The 21103-nt window shown below is 42.0% G+C and overlaps 1 protein-coding gene across 5 annotated transcripts in view; it reads left to right on the top strand.

Moving 5' to 3' along the window:
* The window catches only part of TMEM94 (transmembrane protein 94), a 98269-nt gene that overhangs the window by 3994 nt on the left and 73172 nt on the right, over window positions 1–21103 (top strand). Inside the window, exons 1-2 of one of the 5 annotated variants that reach the window (XM_050920592.1) lie at window positions 6985–7140; window positions 18966–19095. The exons of 3 other annotated variants lie outside the window; for them this stretch is intronic. In XM_050920592.1, coding sequence (XP_050776549.1) covers window positions 19072–19095 — 24 coding nt within the window. In that variant the 5' untranslated portion in view covers window positions 6985–7140; window positions 18966–19071. Of the gene's footprint in view, window positions 1–6983; window positions 7141–18965; window positions 19096–21103 lie in introns of those variants that run through there. One more of the 5 variants, XM_050920593.1, reaches the window with a different exon arrangement.

Raw genomic sequence — 21103 nt, 5'->3', positions numbered from 1 at the left:
TACAGAAGATGTACAGTTCATGCTCCTGAGTTTTGCCACTACATCAGTGCTGCTGAGCATACTAAACATACTTCTTTGGAATGCTGATGTGACTGGCTAAAACTAACTAGCAAGATATTCTAGACTTGCTTTCTTTGTTTTGTTTGAAATTAGTGGGAAAATGGCCTGTTACTCCATCTTGCTGAGAGATGGTAACTCATTCAATTTCCAAGCCAGTGTTAGAAGCTAGCTCAAAAGTGGCATAGCTTGAATTGGAGCCCAGAGGCCTCGGCCTCAAATGAGGCAGCAGCTTGGAGTCTTTGTCTGCCACAGTGGTGGGGAAAGCATTGGAATGAAAGGGGAGGTGTAGTCAGAACTATAAATGTGCTTCTTAAAAAAATTATAACCCACATATTTGCCATCTATGTGTTTTTTACTCCTATCTGTTTAATGCCAAACATAGACTTTTAGACCTAGGGGACGGATATGTCTGTTCCATCTACTACCAAACATAGGCCTTTAGACCTAGGGAACTGATACATCTCTGAAAGAGGAAGCTAAAGTGTGTTCTACCTCATGCATTATCAGCAAAAAATTAATAAGGTTATGGTTGTAGAATCTTGCAGTGGTGATGTTGCAAGAAGCAACATCCCATTGGGGTTGTCAGATCAGCAAGTGGAGTAGCAGGGCTGCAGCCAGATAAATCCTGGTATGGCTTGTCAACTACACAAAACTGATCTGGAAAAGTCATTGAAGGTTGAATGTGGAACCCTGATTCTTGCTGCTTGGTAAGATGGAAAAGGAGATCGCTAGCACTGTCTGGAGCAAGATCAGCTGTCTGCAAACTGGCACAGTAAAATGAGAAGTAGTTAGCGACAAACTTGGTGTGTCTGGATAGGGCACTGGACTTGGGAGTAAGAGAGCTGGAGTCTACTCTCATCTCTGCCAATGACTTGCTTTGTGATCTTGGGCAAGTCACTTCACCACTCTGTACATCTGTTTCTCCTCCCATTCTTTGTCTTGTCTATTTAAATTGTAAGCTCTTGAAGGCAGGGACTATCTCATGTTTCTATAGTTCATGTGCAACTGCCAGTCTCCTCACAAGTCAGAACCTGTCACCCACAGAAATTGTAGCCCAGATGGCTTAATGGGTAAGTCTCCATAAAGCAGAGACTGTGGCCTTGAGTCAGCTAGAGTGGAATCTCTTAAAAGCACCCAGTGTGAACCTGGTGCTATACAAATTATAAAATACATGTAAATGCCACTTATCTGGCTCAAGAAGATGCTTCTAGATTTCAAAACAATTTTTATTTTTTTTAAATGACATTCTGATTTTTGGGGAGAATATTTCCATATATCAGATCATCCAAATCATATACAGACTGGTTTTTGATAACCAGTATTTGCATGTAATAAACTCTCTGAAGAAACTGAAGAAGAAAGATGTATTTTTCCCAAGAAAATTATTCAGGCAAACTGCTGTGCAGAATGTAGAGAGTGAGTGTGGATCATCCTTCAACATACCCCAGATGATTTTTCTAGTAAGCTAAAAGTTTAATGCCATAACATTATTCTGGCAGCTATAGGAGAAACTGGAACATGCCTTATACCTCTATGTCTACAGGAGAAGAAGAAATAAACTGGGTGAGGCAAATATGGGAATGCTGGGAATGTAGGCACAGCAAATAGGGAATGCTGGGAATGAGATAGCCGAGATTCTTGTTGCAAGAACATCACCTTTTTTGCCTCTTCCCTCCCACTTCAATCCCTGAGCTAGCATCAGCATGAAAATCAAGCTCTTACACCCTACATGTCCCAATCTGAAGCCCTTCTATTAATGGGTCATTTAGTCCTTAAATTAGAATCTACTTTTTAAAATTGGTCCAGAGCTGCAGGTGTCTCATCAAATATCCCTCATGCCATAGAAAATACTGCATATTTCCTGTACACTTTCAGCCTAGTTCTGAGAATCACTAAGTACTCCAATCTCCCACTGAAATCTATGTAAATGGTATGTTTTCAGTGTCTCACAGGATGAGGCCATATGCAAACTTGGGGATGCTGTTTTTATAATAGAACATGTGTTATGTAGCATCAATATAATGCCCTTCTGTAGCCCTGTGGACTTTAAAAAACAATAATTAACAAAAGGTCACTGTTGAGTAATTGAGGCCCCAAACTTAGTTATTGTACAAAAAATATTTTACAAAACCTAATATTAATAAATATATTACCATGATTTTCTAAAAATTAAATTAAAACATATTTTTGGGTCTGTATCTAAACATTCCCCTGCAGTATCTGCAGCCTAGGCATTGCAGGATTATGCTAATACAAGCAAACCAGACAATGGAAACTGCTAGAAAGAAAGAGGAAAGTGCTTAGTCTGTTTCCACTGTCCATGCAGAGAAAAGCAAAGTAATAAACAAACAGCACAATTGATGACCTACAAATGAGATGTTTAAAATTCTTTCAGTTTTTAGTAATCTAAGTTAGTAGTAACACATATAAGGGCATTTGGCTTTGTGCGTGTGTATGTGTGTTTGAGATTTAACCTGATATTGTCCCTGCAAGTATTATAATACTTATTCTACAAATGGGAAATTGAAGCAAAGAAAGGTTAAGGGACTTGCCCAATGTTTTACTCTGTCAGTGTCCAAACTGGCAATAGAATCAGGGCTGCCCGGGGGAGGGCAAGTGGTGCAATTTGCCCTGGGCCCCACAGGGGCCCCCACGATAATATAGTGTTCTATAGTATTGCAACTCTTTTTTAATGGAAGGGGCCCCTGAAATTGCTTTGCCCCAGTTCCCCTGAATCCTCTGGGCAGCCCTGAATAGAATCCAAAATTCCTGACTTCTAGTTCATTGTTCTAACCATTAGACTATTCTCTGCCTTAGGAAATCTTCATGACATAGTGCCATAACTTACTTTATGTATGTATTTCAACAGTTTTATAAACTAAGTCATTACCACAGTCTGTTTTTTTTTAATGGCTCCATCCAAGTGTAATAAACAAATGTTGGTGCTTGTGAACCAGACAGAGCAGACAATCTGCCAAGATTATGCTCCTCAAATTTAACAGTTACAGATTTCAGGAGTGCTTGTAAAGCAGCTTAAACATCACCTGCAATAAACAGGGATTGTTCTGACTTTTACAGGCCAGAAAACAAAACTCAGCCAGGCCTCTAAATCAGAAAATAAATAAATTAAATAATAATTAAAAATATCATGAGCCTTGCAATGAGCGGAGAGCTGCGAAGAATGTAATAAAGGCTGATTCTCTGTCTTACTATGCGTGTTTCTATGGTCACAAAGAGAAGAAAGGACATGATTGCTGTAAAAATTAATACCCTGTGGCCAGTATTGCTATACCTAGGGCCCAGAGTGTACAATAAGAGTTAGCCATTACTGATGTTAGGAAATGAAACAATGAAACAAAAGTTGGCTAGCCCCGAAATGATCTATTTATAACTCTGGAAGAACCTGTAAAAGGGAATTGGGTATAACTAGACTGTGCCATCTCCCTTTCTTTAGTACAAAAGGGCCTCTGCTTTCCTCCTTTTACCCAGTTTAATCATCTGTCACTTTCAGTACAGCTCAGAATAGTCAGTTCAATTTCCTTTCATGAGAAAAACAAAGCAGATCCTCTTTTTTAGTAAAGACATAATAAAGCAGAATACACATCTAATATGGAGCATGTAATCTGTATATATACCTTCTATATAAATATACATTAAGTTAAATATAATTGGGAAAAAAACCAACACCCTATAATCAGTGTTGCCCAGATGAAATTAATATTCCAAGTGCTGCCCACAATCACCTTTAGATGGTATTAGTCAGCTCTCGTATATTTTTTTTAAGTAACCCCTTTCCAATCACTTTTTCATTTAATTTCTCTCATCGTCATACAAACTTCAAAATATTGTCATTTTCTAACATCTGACATAAAACGTATAGAAAAAATTAGTCAGAGCAATTAATTATTTTTTAAATGTAAGAATTCCCCTCTACCAGTTTTAAGTTATTTTAAATTATGTTACCTTATTGCTTATACGTGCTACACAATCAAACATTTGATTAAAAACCTCTTCAATGCCTTGCTACAGAGCTCCAGATACAGTAAAAGAGAAAAGGAAAGGACATTTTGCATACAGTACCTGCTTTAAAGTGCTCCCACTCAAATTCTCATTTCTGCACTACCAGCAGCAGCACATCCTGACTGGGGCTGACTGAAAGGCACATGCAGAGAGGTCAAATAGTTCCATTGGAACTGTCGCCTATCGCAAACCATTCAGAAGGCGGAAGCTTACCTCACATTGAGCTGTAACTCTATCAGCACATATGTTATCATCCAAAGAGGAGATAGTATATCCCTACGCCAAAAGCACTAGGAGCATGAATACAATATTTTCAGACTGTGCATATTGGCTTGCATTAATGAAACAATTACCACTAATTCTTATTACATGCACATTTTCCCTACCACAATGGCGCTGCAGGACTGTATGAAGTAAGTCAGTAACAAAAACAAAAGAAAAAGCATTTTGTAAATAGTTTTAGCAGCTAATTTGGAAAGTTATAGTAACTCGCTTAGCCATCCTGTTCTATACCCCTATATAAATATTGCAGTGGTACAGACCAATCATCCAAACCCACTATTATAAGCCATAAAATTTTAGACCACTTTTCTAGAATATTATAATATTGTTACAAAATCAAGATAAAAATCAGGAAATAATTTTAAAGCTAAGCCACAAATAAATCAGTGTATCCCAATGCAGAACAGGTCTGTGTTCTGTGCGTTTTCAAGTACTCTAAACAATTGGCATGATTTTCTTTTAATCTCAGTTGATAATGATTCTTGATTAGGTATTTTCTATTCAGTTTTCCTTCTCTATCCCAACCCAGGAATAGGTAGAAATGAAGTGTCCTTTCTTTGAATTTCTTTCTTAATTCTTCAGAAATTACAAGAGGGTTTAATTCCTGTGGGTTCCTGCTCTTCAGAGCATCTTTATAATAATAATAGTATTGTATTTTCATAATGCCATTCATCTAAGAATCTCAAAATGCTTTACAAACATTCAGTTCAGTCTCCAAACAACCCCAAGTGGTAGATATTATTAGACTTATTTATGGGGAAACTGAGGCACAGAGCCGTTAACAGTACAATCCATTAACCCCTCTGAGTGCAGAATTCCTATTGACATCAATAGAAATTCCACATATGGAGTGTTTGTGGGATAAGGTCTATTAGTGATTTCTCCAAGATCACATAGTGAATCAGTCTCTGAGCCAGGATTAGAACCCCAATGCCCTGACTCTGGTCCCCTGCTCAATATCTACTTTCTACCTGACCTTTATTTAGAAAATATCTACAACTTAAATGTACTTAATTTATTTAAAAAAATCTAAAGAGGAACTAAAAAGATGCACATGTAGCATAAAGTACTTCTCATGATCTTGCACTGTTACAGCTCTTGTCCTCCTATACCCTCTTCACTTCCCTTTGCTTGTCATTCCCTGATGTTATGTATAATCTAGATTGTAAAATATTCAGAAATCTGTCATTTTATTTGCATCTAAAGCACCATGTTAATTTATGGTGCCATGTAAGTGCAGTAGAATCCTCGTTTTCCTTAACTGCTTGGACTCCACCAAATTAGTTTGTGTAACTAGGGATTCAGAAAATTTGGAGTTTGTGAGCCTCACTCAACAGCCTTCCAATTTACAGCCAGGTACCTAAACTTAAGTGTGCTGAAGTTAAACTTCTGTGGAACTCTTAAGATCTGCAGGTATTTAACTCCAACACTATAGAAGTTAGGTGTTCTGCAGAACTGAAGCTTGGCCGCTTATAATTTACCATATTCCTGTCTCAAACTCCTTGCTTAATGGCCAACACGTGTGTAGTTCAGAAAGAAGCCTTCAATTATTAAGGTTCAGTAAATCAGGATTCTACTGTAATAAATACTATCAATCACCACATCAACCTGGCTCTGGTACTTACAGGATTGTCCCAATTTTATTTTCAGACTTGAGAACATACCCATCAGCCTTTAAAAAACATTAAGTGGAATCAAATGAGGGGATAATGGAGGCTGAGAACATTTAAAATGAGGGAGAGAGGGAGAGTGTGTGTTTGTTTTAAAAACAGCCAACCCATCACAAATTCAAAATGATGTGTAAAGCTTTCTGTAGCTAAATAAAATATACTGTCTCTCTCCCTGCCCCTCACTTCCTCCATTTCCTTTTAAAAATCCAAATTCTTTAGGTTTCCATATAGATAGGCTTGAGTTCCCTTGTTTTTAGACCTGCAGCGCTTTCTCATTTCTTCTCTGTGCCCTACTCTCTCCCTTTATTCTGTCGCCTCTAAATTCATCTCCCTTTGCAGTCTTCTTAGCAGGGACCTCCTTTGCTCTCTAAACTCAGCAATGAGGATGTTGCAGAGGCACATCTGTAGGTGTCACCCTCCACATGCAACTATTTGATGACCCTGTGCGAATGACCCACAAAGTGGTGCTTGCTACTTTAATTTGCTATGAGTTGACAATATGCTCAGCGCTGTGTAAGGCGCAGGAGGCGCTCCCCGCTATGAGGAACCCGTTTGTGGGGTATTCACTCCCCAGGGCATATTGTCCTGGCTCTGTCACTGTGTTGTGGGCGGCATTATAGTGCCTCCTGCACATTGTGGGCAGCAGCAGTGCTGCCCCTTGCAATGAGCTCAGCAAGTGGCAGTCTTTAGGGCTCGGGGCTCTGCTCTGCAGTTCCCCAGAGCACGCACAAACCCCTACGCGATGCTCAACGAGCGGCTCCCATTGCAACCCATGAGCAGCAGCGCAAAGCTTTACAAGCACGAGACAGCTTCAGCACAGATCAGCTTGAGGAAAGGGCGGATGCAGATCGTCTCGCTTGATCCACATCCACCTATCACAGTGCGGCATACCGCAGTCCGGGCGGGATCTGACCAACCAGACGACGGCGTCTTTAGCCGTGCCTGAAGTCGCAAGCCTGGTGCCCTGGGAAACAAAAGGTGTATTTGCCAGTAACAGAAATGGCGGTTCTAGCGCTGTTGGAGTAGGTGGTGTGAGGCTCTGGCGGGGCGCCCTGAGGAGCTGCTCAGCGCGCCCGAGGGGGGATAAGGAAGAGTTCAGGGAAGGCTGGTAAGTACCGTGCAGGCAGCGGAATGACCAGCTGAGCAGTGTCTTAGCCAGGGAGCAGCTGCAGAGGAGATTCCCCTTTCCTCCTCACTGGCCTCCCTGGGAGCTGGGGCTGCCGGGTGGGGGGAGCTGCTCTCCCCAGGAGGTGGGGGGACTAGGTCCAATTTGGTTGTGTTCACTTCTCTCTACCTCACCGGGCTCCCTGTGACCTAGGGGACTGGAGAAGGGGTGGCCAGGTTGGGAACTGCCTGCGTGTCACATTGTGGGGATTAGCCACAGTTTGCCTGTATTCCTCTCCCCTATCTTTATCCCCCAGCCCCGAGACTGGAGGTTTTATCTGTAGAACTGTGAGCGTTTCTCCTCACTGAGGTCTTAGAGGGGTGGTTTGCGGGACTGGCAGCGTGCAGCATCACCAGCATATTTCACTCTGTTATTGCAGGTTCCCTACTATTTGGTATTGTTCTTAAATCCCTAGCTTCTGGAGTCATGTGATTACATCAAGTCTTGCTTTAATGCAGTCATTATCAAAGTTTTGCACTGGTGACCCCTTTCACACAGCAAGCCTCTGAGTGTGACCCCCTCCATATAAATTAAAAACACTTTTGTTGTATATTTAACACCATTATAAATGCTGGAGACAAAGCAGAGTTTGAGGTGGAGGCTAACAGCTCATGACCCCCCATGTAATAACCTTGTGACCCCCTTAGGGGTCCTGACCCCCACTTTGAGAACCCCTGCTTTAGTTCAGAGTAAATTTTTTGCTGGTATAATTGAAAAATGTTACCCAAGTATACCATAAAGGTTCAAAAACCAGAAAAATGAAAATGAGAGAGAGCCCTCAATATATATTGTTGTTTTTAAAAGTCTCTTTTTGTGTGTGTGTGCCTTACAAATTATTTTTCAATACTTAGGTTTGGCACTACTGCAATGATGTTTCATGACACTTGATTACACTAGAGAACTTTACCTTTGCAAGCACCTTCAATACTTGTACCACATTTTGCATCCACACACAAGAGCTTTCTTCCAATGCTGCACAATTTTTCCAGTACTGTTTCAGCTGCACTTGTTTTGAGCAAAGCCTCTGCAGTTATAGCTCACCTGGGTTCTTCTGCTCTGTTATAACAGACTGAAAACACTGCCATTTCAGCTGCCCTGGTGCAATTAGTTGTCCTAGCACAGGCCTGTAGTGTCTTCACTGAACTCTACAATCAAAGGTCTGTTCTCTAGGACTTGGAAGAGAAGTGATGTTTCTCTTTTGACAGAGAACTGGATGGGAAGCTGTGCCTGGAACACTGGGATGGGTATCAATACAGTGTAACTGCAGGAGTGCAGGAAGTGCTGCGGGGACACAGTGGACCTGAAAGAGGATAGCTAGCATGTGTGGTGCACTTTGGCAATTTGCACTGCTTCATTTACATTATTGCATGTTGCAGTGGTGCAGTTCTCAGCTGTGGACAGAGCTATTAGGGATTGGCTCAAAGTATAGATATACTCCCTTATCCAGCTTGCCCTGGTGTTCCAGTAAACCCTAATGGTGGAAGAGGGTCTGCACAGCGTCTCAGTTGCTATTTGCCCCAGTTTAGCTCTCCTACTCTCATGCAGCCATTTCTTGTTTGGCATCATCTTGCAGTTCATTTCCACTGTTTAACTGCATTGAATTTCCGTTATTTTAAGGGATTTGATCTTTTTGTTCTAAGGCTGCATGTTGCGTCCATAATGTTATTGAAATAAACTCCCTGCAGAGGCTTTTTTCCAGCTGAGGAAATTTAATTTCGTATTATTTATTATATAGGTAGCATCAGTGGACCCAACAGCGATCAGAGCACTGTGTTGGGCATTGTACAAATATAGAATGAGAGAGCCCCCTGCCCTGAAGAGTGTGTAATCTAAATAGACCAGAGAGGGCTGGAGGGAAGCAATAATGTATACAACCATCAGAGGAGATTTCAAAAATATGTTGTAGGCTTTAAATATCTCATTAAAACTCACTATAAAATGCTTCCTAGCAGGGAGAGCTTACAAATAACTGCTTTATGATCATCTGCACTAAAATGGGAGCATCTCTCCAAACAGCAAAGATTTGTCCATGGAAGGGTGGCTGCAGGTTTGAATCATAGAAACTCATTGATTGATCTTTCCAAGGGAGATGCCTGTTCTGCATGGCATTACATTTGCATGTTGCTTTTTGTAAGAGTAGGAAATTGCCCTGGAGCGCTTGTTCAAAATTCTTTCCCTTAGCTCCTATGCCGTGACACCCTCCATCCCCCATGTGGCTGAATTGCACAGACAGGTATTGTCTATATAGTTTATAAAACACTTTGGGCTCCTTCAAGATGGAAGTTTTTACATTTATTTAAAATAACATACATTATTCCCTAATAGCTGCTGAACTTCCTTGAACTATAGTGCCTGCCAAAGTACAGTAGCCTTCAGCTGACTCACTTGTTGCATAACTGCATTGACTGTGTTCTGATTAGTGATAGCAGCCAAGTATTCATAGTTCACATACTTATTTTTCTATAAAATGTTTTGTGTTCTGTACATGACAGCTTAACATGTCTTTAGTCCATTTCATATCAAACCACTTTACGAACACACAAGCCTCGCAGCACCCCTTTTAGGCTAGGTATTATTCCCATTTTTACAAATGAGGAAACAGGTTAATTGTCTTGGCGTAGGTCACACAGCAGGTTAATGGCAGAGCTGGGATTAGAACCAAGGAGTCCAGACTCTCCTCACTTATCAGAGGGGTAGCCATGTGTTAGTCTGGATCTGTAAAAGCAGCAGAGAATCCTGTGGCACCTTATAGACTAACAGACGTTTAGGAGCATGAGCTTTTGTGGGTGAATACTCGCTTCGTCAGATGCATGTAGTAGAAATTTCCAGGGGCAGGTATATATAAGCAAGCAAGCTAGAGATAACGAGGTTCGTTCAGTCAGGGAGGATGAGACCCTGTTCTAGCAGCTGAAGTGTGAAAACCAAGGGAGGAGAAACTGGTTTTGTAGTTCGCAAGCCATTCACAGTCTCTGTTTAATCCTGAGCTGATGGTGTCAAATTTGCAGATGAACTGAAGCTCAGCAGTTTTTCTTTGAAGTCTGGTCTTGAAGTTTTTTTGCTGCAGGATAGCCACCTTAAGGTCTGCAATAGTGTGGCCAGGGAGGTTGAAGTGTTCTCCTACAGGTTTTTGTATATTGCCATTCCTAATATCTGATTTGTGTCCATTTATCCTTTTCCGTAGAGACTGTCCAGTTTGGCCGATGTACGTAGCAGAGGGGCATTGCTGGCATATGATGGCGTATATTACACTGGTGAACATGCAGGTGAATGAACCGGTGATGGTGTGGGTAATCTGGTTAGGTCCTGTGATGGTGTCGTTGGTGTAGATATGTGGGCAGAGTTGGCATCAAGGTTTGTTGCATGGATTGGCTCCTGAGCTAGAGTTACTATGGTGCGGTGTGCAGTTACTGGTGAGAATATGTTTCAGGTTGGCAGGTTGTCTGTGGGCAAGGACTGGCCTGCCACCCAAGGCCTGTGAAAGTGTGGGATCATTGTCCAGGATGGGTTGTAGATCCCTGATGATGCGTTGGAGGGGTTTTAGCTGGGGACTGTATGTGATGGCCAGTGGAGTCCTGTTGGTTTCCTTCTTGGGTTTGTCTTGCAGTAGGAGGCTTCTGGGTACACGTCTGGCTCTGTTGATCTGTTTCCTTATTTCCTTGTGTGGGTATTGTAGTTTTGAGAATGCTTGGTGGAGATTTTGTAAGTGTTGGTTTCTGTCTGAGGGGTTAGAGCAGATGCGGTTGTACTTCAGTCCTTGGCTGTAGACAATACACTGAGGACAACTCTCCAATACCAGATTCTACAGGCCACTTCCCTCAGATCCCACTGAGGAATACACTAAGAAACTGCACCATCTACTCAGGACACTCCCTACACTAACACTGGAACAAATCAACATACCCTTAGAGCCCTGACCAGGGATGTTCTATCTGCTATTCTAGTCTATCTGCTCTAACCCCTCAGACAGAGACCAACACTAGGAGAACAGAGGCTCTGGCATGGGAGGAAGTAGGGGATCCTGGTATGGGAAGAGGGAATGGGGGTGCATACAGAGACCCTAGAATGTGGGACTCTGGTATGGAGAGGAGGGAGAATGTAGCAAAGTTATCACTCAAGTGTAGTCCCTTTTGGCCACGTGTATTGATGCAGCAACGCTGCCTCAGTTTCCCCCAATGTCCTTTGGCCTATTTTGGCTGTGGGCATGACCTTCCCTCCAGCCAGACCACTTTACAGAGTCCAGCCCTCTTCAGGGTCACAGAATCCATTACCAGAGTCCAACAGAAGCGTATAAAAAAACCAAGCATCAGCCCAGCTGGACACAGCGGCAGCCACCTAATTGCAGGCATGCGTCTGCTGTCCTGTGTAGGCACAGGTTTCTGTGCCTTAGTCAGTCCCACAATCTAGGAGCTGGTGTGCTCCTTCCCTTACTCTGGGTTTCAAGCAGACTACAGCTCACCGGGCCCTTGTCTCAACTAAGGCTTCCAGCTCAACCACTGAAGAAGCCTATCTACTTTTCTCCCCTTCCTCCTCCCTTTCTAAATCCTGCACCCATGCCTAATAGTCTGTACAAGTGCATCTGGGAAGGAGCTAAATGAATCTCTCACCACAAGTTAACCTCTTCCAGACCTGTCACTGGGGAGGGAGGGGGAGACACAGAGCCCCTGGCATGTGCCAGAGAGGGAATGGTAGGGGGGGACCCTCAAAAAGTATTTAGGCTCCGAACTTCCACTGAAATCAATGGAAGTTATACACCTAAATACTTTTGAGGGTCTGGGCCACAGAACTACTGGCATGTGCTGGAAGGGCTGGGGCAGGAGCTGCAGGGAGTCCCTGAAATAGAAGGGGATGGGAGAATGGCACACGGGGCCCGTGGGATAAATGGAGAAATGTAAGGAACTCCTGGTATGTGCAGTGAGCTTGGCCTTCAGAAGCTATGAAGTGTGAGCACCTCTAATTCTGTGAAGCTGTATTTACTATTTGTATCATGACAGCCCACTCCCGGTACTATGCAAATTGTTTTTAATGGATACCACATAAATGTCGCAAACAAATTGGGGATTGTTTGATAATAGAATATATATTTGAAAAATATGCAGGCAAATTATATTTTAGATGACTCAAGTACTGATCTAGCCAGAGAAGGAAGCCTTTGTCTGTGGTTTCAGTTGTCTTCGTCATATAAACATCATAGCTTATCTACCGTTAGCTAGTGACCAAACTCTTTAAAGTATGGTTCTGCTGAGAAAAGATCTGCTTGCTGTGTATATCTGGAGTGGCACAAAAAGGATGCAGGTTCATTGCTCCACTTTTGAAGTGTTTAGGACCTAACCATTTTTGTCACCTTAAGTTGAGGGAGAGAAAAATTAAATTGATGATGAGGTTCACTTCAGTTCTGTTCAAACTTTGGGGAAAGTTTATGTGTCTAGATCTCCTTTTACGGGATGATTACATAGCTATGGAGATCTTAAGAATTGTTGTTCATTGTTTTGGTAGCCATTTAGATTTATGTAGGTAAAGAGTATCTACTTTTTCCAACCAATCTAGTGTGTGTCTAGCTTCTTCACTGTTGAGAGTCCCCCTCCCTGCACCCTAGCACAATAGATGTTTGCACTGATCTTAGAGTGACACTCCTACACATGCTGAACAATGTGTTTTGAACTTTGACAAGTGGCATGTTTTGCCTTCAAGATCACATTTCAGTTTGCTGCCTGAAACACAATGTCACTGCAGTGCTGAGCAAGGCTGTCACCTGCACAGCTGTCTCCCTTCATGACCTCCTTCTGTTCAAATGGTACTGGAAGGGGGAGCAGAGCAGAGCCACCACTGCTAATGATCTAGGCTACACTGGATCAGCACAGAGAACATTCAGGATGTTTTCTTCACTTTCTGCTTTTGTGGCTTTGGCCTCCAGGTATCTGAGTGTGTCCTTGCTAGTCAAGGCCCTCAGTCTCCTATTTGGACTCATAGGAAGAAGAATCATGGAGCTTTCTCAAACCCTTCTCTGAATTGCCATTTTCCTTCATTTTAAAAGTCCGTCCTTTCTCCCTTTGTCTTGTGCTGAAGTGATCCCTGAGTTAAGGGCAAGATAGCAAGGCGCTATTTTGCTTTATAGGGGCGTACTAAGGTATATGTACCTCCTTCCCATTCCCAGCCCCTGATCTTTTCATTGCACTTGCTAATTGGCCTGAGATGGTTGCTTGAGCAATTGGAGAAGATAGCATCATTCCCATACTGTCTCTTTGCCTGTGAGGGTCACAAAACAGAAAACGGGCAGAGTCAGGACTGCTAGCTAATTCTGGTGATGTGCCAGTCAGAAGGTAGAAACAGCAAAAGTAATTAGATGGTTTTTGTCCTATGTACTCTAAACAGTTCATCCCTAGCAAATGAACTGAGTGTGTGTAACCTCAAATGCAGATATTTGCATGAGCAGAAATGCTTATGTGATACTTGGGTGTGTGGAAGTTCTCCACAAAGGGCCATATTTTTGGAGTTTAAGGTACCCACCCTACACAGCCCACATCATGTATCATTTGAAAGCTTATTTTATGTACATTTAGATGAGGTATCATGTGGAGCTGTCAGGTGGTGCTGTAAGCCCGTAGGCGAGGTGCAACAATGGTTTCCAAATTGAAGTGTCATTTTTTTGCACCGTTCCAGAAACACACTGCCACACGACTGTGACTACAGTTTTTACTGTTTAAGGTAATTTCAACAACTTATTGTGGTGTTTATTGGTCAAAGCTACCTAATTACAATGTACTAAAAGATTTGTCTTGGTTTTGCAAAGGCAAGTTATTTTTAGAAATGACTAAGCAAAAAGGCTATATATCAACATTTTGCAATATATTAACATGAAATGTTTTCACATTGCATATTCTTAATTGGCAAAGTCTCTCACAAGTGATTATAATAGTTTTCTATATTTTCAGCTGAAATTTGCTGACCAGAGTAGTCTCTCACTGAACGTTGTGCACTAATAGCAGTAGTTTGCTTGCTCACAGTTTATACTGCAGTGGGTAGTAAGCTTCTGTACATACAGTGTAGCTCTAGTCTTCCTGGTAGAATGTTTTAATTTGTAATTGCCTACACATGCAGTACTAGCTTTTGAAATATTCTAGGAACTAGATTTTTAATTTAGTGACACTTATGTAAAGGTCATTAGTGTTAGAGATGACAATACACAGCTTCGTATTATGAATATACAAAAACTGAAGGAAAGAAGTTGTCTAACAAGAAGTAGTGACAATAAAGTCCGCAGACAGGTCCTTATCTCTGCACTGAGGAGGGTTGAAGAGCATGTTACAGCTTTTACCAGCCATATCATCAACAATATGACACACCTATTTGACCCTGAATCACTATCCAGAGGTGCTTAACAACATTCTCTGGACTGCATGTAACATCAGATGTACAAGAGTCTACTGAAAATAGCAGATGTTGGTGAAGAACAATTGGAGAGATGTGAGAGATTCTCTTAATTCTGATGGGACGCGTAGCTTCTTCAGCCCAGTCAAGAAATTTGACATGATCATTTGCTGACATGGCCAAGAAAACCAAATGTATCTGTCAGGGGAGGGACAATCACAGCAGCTATCAGTCCAGAAATTTGTTTTCTCTAGAGCCCTGTCCATAGCAAGATGGAGAGATGATGTTTCAATGGCAACTGTTCTTAGTCACCCTGTAGGACCTGTGCCTATGTCCCTCTTTCATGGTGATGGAACAATGAGATGAATGGACAGAGCTGTATTAGGGCATCAACTGGAAGCTCAAGATGAAAGAATCCACCAGCTAAGACCATGCAAGAAGGAAATCACAGCGTACCATGCTGTGAAATGCCATGGCTGTCGTACAAATGATGGCTGGAGACAAATTCCACACATTTGATGAATGGGCTGCTGAGTCCAAATTAATTTGTAATCAAAGTCTTTGATATGACAGCAGTAACTCTGTGAAAATTGCAGAAGGACAGCGCTGGATAGGATCTAAGATTGGATGCAAGAAATACCAGTTGATTGATTTGAGTGGCCTGTGCCTCCATGGAAAATGTTTCTAACCGTGGCATCCAGCTAGCAGTCACTTGTAAAATTTCTCTGTGAATATATGGTTCAAAATGTACCTGAGAGTGAAGTAACAAAGTCCACCACCAGTAGAGGTGTTGAAGAAGCCCAGGACTTGTACAGTATTGAAGAAGTGGACACAAGGATGCTTCCGCAGATTGTATGTGCCAATATGGCTTTTGGGTCTCTTGGTGTCAAAGGAACCATAGTAATTAGGTCACTTGAAGTTTTGGTGCTTGCTGTTCACTGCTTTCCAAAAATGATAACATGTTGATTGAAATAGGCACCACTACCAGCACAACAGACAAGTGTCATTTCATACCTGTGCACACAATTTGTTACACACCTCAGACTTGACTTCTGCAACATACTTCCTGCTGCACACTAATTAACAGGGTGTAACTCTTTGTCATCCCTATTTGATATTGGGGAGGGGGGGAAGTCTGTGTGTAATGTCATCAAAACAAAGGGAGCTTACCACTTCAGAAATCTTGCCTGATGGAGGGAGAGTGGCACAAACTGCAATTTTTGCAAGAAGGAAGTCTGTAGTACTGCTGTATGACCAGAGTGAGAGAGAGAAGGAGACCCACAGAGAGCTGAATTGCTTGTGCCTCAATCTAGCCAACAAGAAGGACAAGTCGCTGGCCAAACGCTGACCATATGAGGAGAGTTTTGAAGAATATGTCAAAAGAGCACCCTGGCAAACCAGATATTGGAACACCATTGCAACATGGATGGAAAAATGTGGATGAATTACCACAGGTGCTGAAACCAAGAGTGCTGGGAGTGGGGTGGCAGAGGCTACCGCATCCCCTGGCTTGACATGGGTTCCATTATATATAGGGTTTACAGTTTGGTTCAATGGCTCTCAGCAACCCCACTATAAAAATTGTTTCAGCACTACTGTGAACTACTTCCCATATTCTCCAAGGGCTGCAGGGCATCTGAGCTTCTAGAAGATCTTATTTGTGCCTGTACCTGTAGGGGTCACTGCACAGTCAACTGTGTTTGTAGTCAACAGACTTCCCTGCATAGAACTATGTATGTGCTAAGGCAATGAAGATTATGATAACCCACACTCTCTCAGAATGATCAACAAGATGATGATGATGTTGACTAGAAATGTCACCAGTTCTATTACATTTCAGTGTTATCTGTACAAATTTATTATTAGATTTGTTTTGCCTTTAGATTGTTATTGTGATGCTTTGAGGTCACAAAGAAATCCAATTTTATGTTTTGAAATAATATAGTCATTAAACGGAAACAAATGGAAATATTTCAAAGTGGTCCTTTTAATGTGGTGTCATTGTTTTATCTCCATTTCTGTGGTAATTGCACCACTTGACAGCTTCACATCATACCTTGTCTTAAAGTAGACATAACATTTTCAAATGATGTATGAGGGGCATATTACTCCTGGGGGAGTTCTGTGCCAAAAAATTAAAAATTCTGTGCACAATATTTTAAACTTCTGCAAAATTCTGCCTATTTTTATCAAAATAATGCAATAATGCTGCTTTCAATTATTTTGGTAATTTATTTAAACTACAATACAATGATTGGGAGTGGGGAGCATTGGAGAAAATCATCAGATCCCCTCTATCTAATAGTAATGTAGCTAGTATTGACCCTTTACTTCTAGTTATTAGTCAACAAATATATGCAGCCATATGCTCAGTGTTACATCATAGGCAACCGAAGAGCAAGTGAGGGCTGGAGACTCAGACTCACAATTTATACTGGCTACTGACTATTTCCAAAAAGGTTAATAGCAAACAGTTCATGGAGCACTTTTTGATAGGAAATTTTTTCAGTCTAAAAATTTAGACCAATTCTAATCACTGAAGCACCATAAGCACTTATAAGGCCAGATTGTCCTTTACAATAAGGCTCCTTTACACCACTCTGGCAATGTAAAGGAGACTTAAAATTTTTACACCTGTATTATACTCCTGGGAGAATTCGCTAAGAGCAATGGGAACAATTCACTAAGCAGGCAGGCTGCTACATCCTGCTCTGCCTGAGGGGACAGAGCCTGCCCCACACCTACCTCTTCAGAAACACCCCAAAGTCATGCCCCTCCATGCTGAGCGTGCTGCAATAGCGAGCGAGAGGGACAGTGTATCTGTCTCTCACACGCAAGACTGCTCACTCCCCCTTTCCCCTAGTGGTGTTTTACGTCTCTACCGGCTGCCCAAACTGACCTGCCTGCACTGCCGGGGAGGGGACGCATGACTGCTCTTGTGGCTTCCTTTTGCTTCCCTGTCAGAAGTCATTTTTCTGCAGAGAAGCAAAGAAATCTGCAGGGCCCATGAATTCTGCGCATGCGCAGTGATGCAGAATTCCCCCAGGAGTATCGTATATGTAGAGATGGTACATTAAGTTGATCAAATTGTTGGTGTCTGCCTCTCACCTAAAAACATATGTATGTGCATGGTCGTAGTCACAGGGAGAACATTGCTTTCTAAGGGAGCTGAGGGTTCCTTTTGTGCTCAAATGAATCTAGTTACACATCTGTCAAAGAACAGCGCCGTGCACAAAGATGGCAGGGAGCTGGGAGACAACCAGCTGGGATCAGCAGAATCCATCTGCTGTGAAAAATGGGCTAATCTACAGACTAGGGTAGGGTGGAAAGTCTGGTGACCATATTCAGCCTAGACCCACAACACAGGATTTTGTTTCAGTTTAGTAAATACAGACCTGGAATGGGTCAGTCTGATGAACTGTGTCTCTCCTTTTTATTAAAAACATCTGTCCAAGCTCTGACTCTACATAACTCTTAAAAATACAAGAGTCGTTAACCCTTACCTCCAAATGACTCTGCTGCCCAAGGCCTCTTCATCATATAGCCCCTTTTTACTATCTCTACTCATTTTTAATATTTAAGATGATCCCCTCCTAAATATAATACCCTGCAATGAACTACCGAATTCCTTCAACTAGTCCCCTCCCTGCAAAGTCCAAAATAATAGATGAGTCTTGCTGTGTGCCCTGAAGGTCAACCACTTCAGGCTATGTCAGAGCAAGGGGGAAAGTGCGTTCCAGAGCTGTCTCCTGTTATAGCTCTGTTAATCTCAGTTTTGCTAAAATAAAATTTGCTAGTCTATTCCCTGGTGGTCTGGAGCCATTCTTTAGGCCTTCTGGCTTGTTTAATGATGGGTCAGATTTGAGTTTAGCCCTGTAGCATAGCCTTGTCAAAGAGGATCTGATGTGGCGTTTCAGCAAATGGAAGAGTCATTACTGCAGGCTCCATTAGAGATTAGCTGGGCAGAGCCCCGGTTAGATAAAAATAGCAAGACAAATGGCTGCTGGTGACAGCCTGGTCCGATCACAAGTCTGCTGGCTGGCATTTCAGCCTGCTGTCTTCGGAACACCTGGTGGAATCTAGCTTCTTGCTAGGGGCAGTGTTTGGCAGTTCTCCTGGATGTGTGCAAGGATATATGTCAAGGCTGCTGCATTAAATTTATTTTGCTCTGCAGGGAATTTAATTCATCTAGTGCCTACAGCTTTTTCGAAAGTTAAACTGATAAAGCCCACTTGGGGTGGGGGACTGCAAACTAGTGGGGCACAATTTAGAACCTCCTTCTACTCCAGGTTTCTCTCACATACACTCCTTTCCTTTCATTTAAAGTCTATCAGCTTCATTGTACACTTGTCTTAAAGAGAGTGTGGGAGAAAATCTGACTCTTGCCCTTTTTGTTTCTGCAGATGGTGTTACAATAACAGTAACCAAGGTTTCATACACACCTAGGAGAGGTTCTCCCCCGGAGGGGTAGTTACATTGTGTTGGGTATGCTTACAGAACCGTGCAGCCATGGACCTGAAGGAGCAGTGTCAGGTAGGTTCCCTAGAAAGGAGATCACATCTTAAGCATATTGATTCTAAAGTCCTAGTTGGTTTGCTTCTTTGTGATTTCGGTCTGCATGTTTCACATTAGTATGTAAGTTATCCACAGTTGTTGCTAAAGCTGGAAGATCTTTCTCCTGCATAGTCAAGGGGACATGTTTGCTTGTCCCTTATAACTAAAGTCCACCACTGGATAACCCAGAGATACCAGGAGGATATCCAGTTCATACCAGCAGCCTCATATTTTCTGTCCTATGTGGTTGGCATGCAATATGAGTGGGCTAATGATCTTCTATGGGGTTAGTAGACCTGTTGAGTAGAAGACTATCAAGGAAATTATGTTCTCCTCTCTTTGTCAGCTCATGGGTTGCATTCAGAGTTTAATGGGTGTTTACTCTTGTTTTGGGAGACTACCAGTTTGAGAAACCTGACAGTGAGATACAGAGCCGTTTGCTTCTAGGTCATCGCTTTGCCCACAGCTCAGTTTTGGCAGGGTCCAAAAGTTACTAACACTGACGGACTGGATGATTGTGTGAAATGAGTTGATTATCTCAGTTTGGTTTGGGCAAATGAACATAAGAATGGCCTTACTGGGTCAGACCAATGGTCCATCTAGCCCATGTCCTGTCTTCCAACTGTGGCTGGTGACAGATGCTTCAGAGGGAGTGAACAGAACAGTCCCAGCTTCCAGGAGTCAGAAATTTAGGGACATCCAGAGCATGGGATTGTGTCCTTGACCATCCTGGCTAACAGCGATTTGATGGACCCATCCTCCATGAACTTATCTAATTCTTATTTTGAACCTTGTTATACTTTTGGCCTTCACAACATCCCCTGGCAATGAGTTCCACAGGTTGACTGTCCATTGTCTGAAGAAGTGCTTCCTTTTGTTTGTTTTAAGCCTACTGCCTATTAATTTCATTGGGTGACCCTTAGTTCTTGTGTTTATGTGAAGGGATAAATACCATTTCCTTATTCACTTTCTCCACACCATTCATGATTTTATAGACCTCTCATATCTCCCCTTAATAGTCTCTTTTCTAAACTTTTTAAACTGTCCCAGTCTTCTTAACCTCTCCTCATATTGACATTGTTCCATATTCCTAATCTCTTTTGTTGCCCTTCTTTGTACGTTTTCCAGTTCTCATAGATCTTTTTTGAGATGGGGTGACCAGAACTGCACTCAATATTCAAGATGTGGGTGTACTGTGGATCTTTGTGGCATTGTGATATTTTCTGTCTTATTATCTATCTCTTTCGTAATGGTACCTAACATTGTTAGCTTTTTTTGTCTGCTGCTGCACGCTGAGCAGATGTTTTCAGAAAACTATCCATGATGATTCCAAGATCTTTCTTAAGTGGTAACAGCTAATTTAAACTTCATCATTTTGTATGTATAGTTGGGATTATGTTTTCCAATATGCATTACTTTGCATATGTCAACATTTAATTTCTTTTGCCGTTTTGTTGCCTGGTCACCCAATTTTGTGATCCTTTTGTAACTCTTTGCAATCTGTGTTGGACTTATATCTAAGTTAGCACCCTTGGTTGGGATTCTTTAGAAAAGTGTAGGGTTGAATGGGCCATAGAGATTGAAATCCCTTCTCATCTCTAGAAATAGTCCTACACTACCCATAGATGTAGGGTTAAGTGTGCTAGTGGGACAGTGTAGGGGAAGTGTGTGTGTGGTGCTACTTATGCTATACCTGTCCTATTCTGAGGATAAATTGAGGTCTTCAGTCACCTGAGTACTTATCCTGGTATCTTTTCTGAATGGTTAAATCACTGCGAACATTTTTATAAAGCAGACCTGAGGTTGTGTGGAGAAGTTTTCCATTTAACCGAGTAACATTTTCCTGCTGCTCGGTTAGACTTGCCCCGTATGTGTGCTGCTTGGACAGTTCTGCCTGTCTCCAGGGCTAGCTGGGCAATATTATTTCTATATCTGCTCTTGTGAATGTCAGATTAACTAATATCGGTGTTTTTTTTGTGTGCAACTA

Source organism: Gopherus flavomarginatus, chromosome 12 (genome assembly GCF_025201925.1).
Source record: "Gopherus flavomarginatus isolate rGopFla2 chromosome 12, rGopFla2.mat.asm, whole genome shotgun sequence".
NCBI lineage: Eukaryota > Metazoa > Chordata > Testudines > Testudinidae > Gopherus > Gopherus flavomarginatus.
This window is presented reverse-complemented; position numbering and strand designations above follow the sequence as displayed.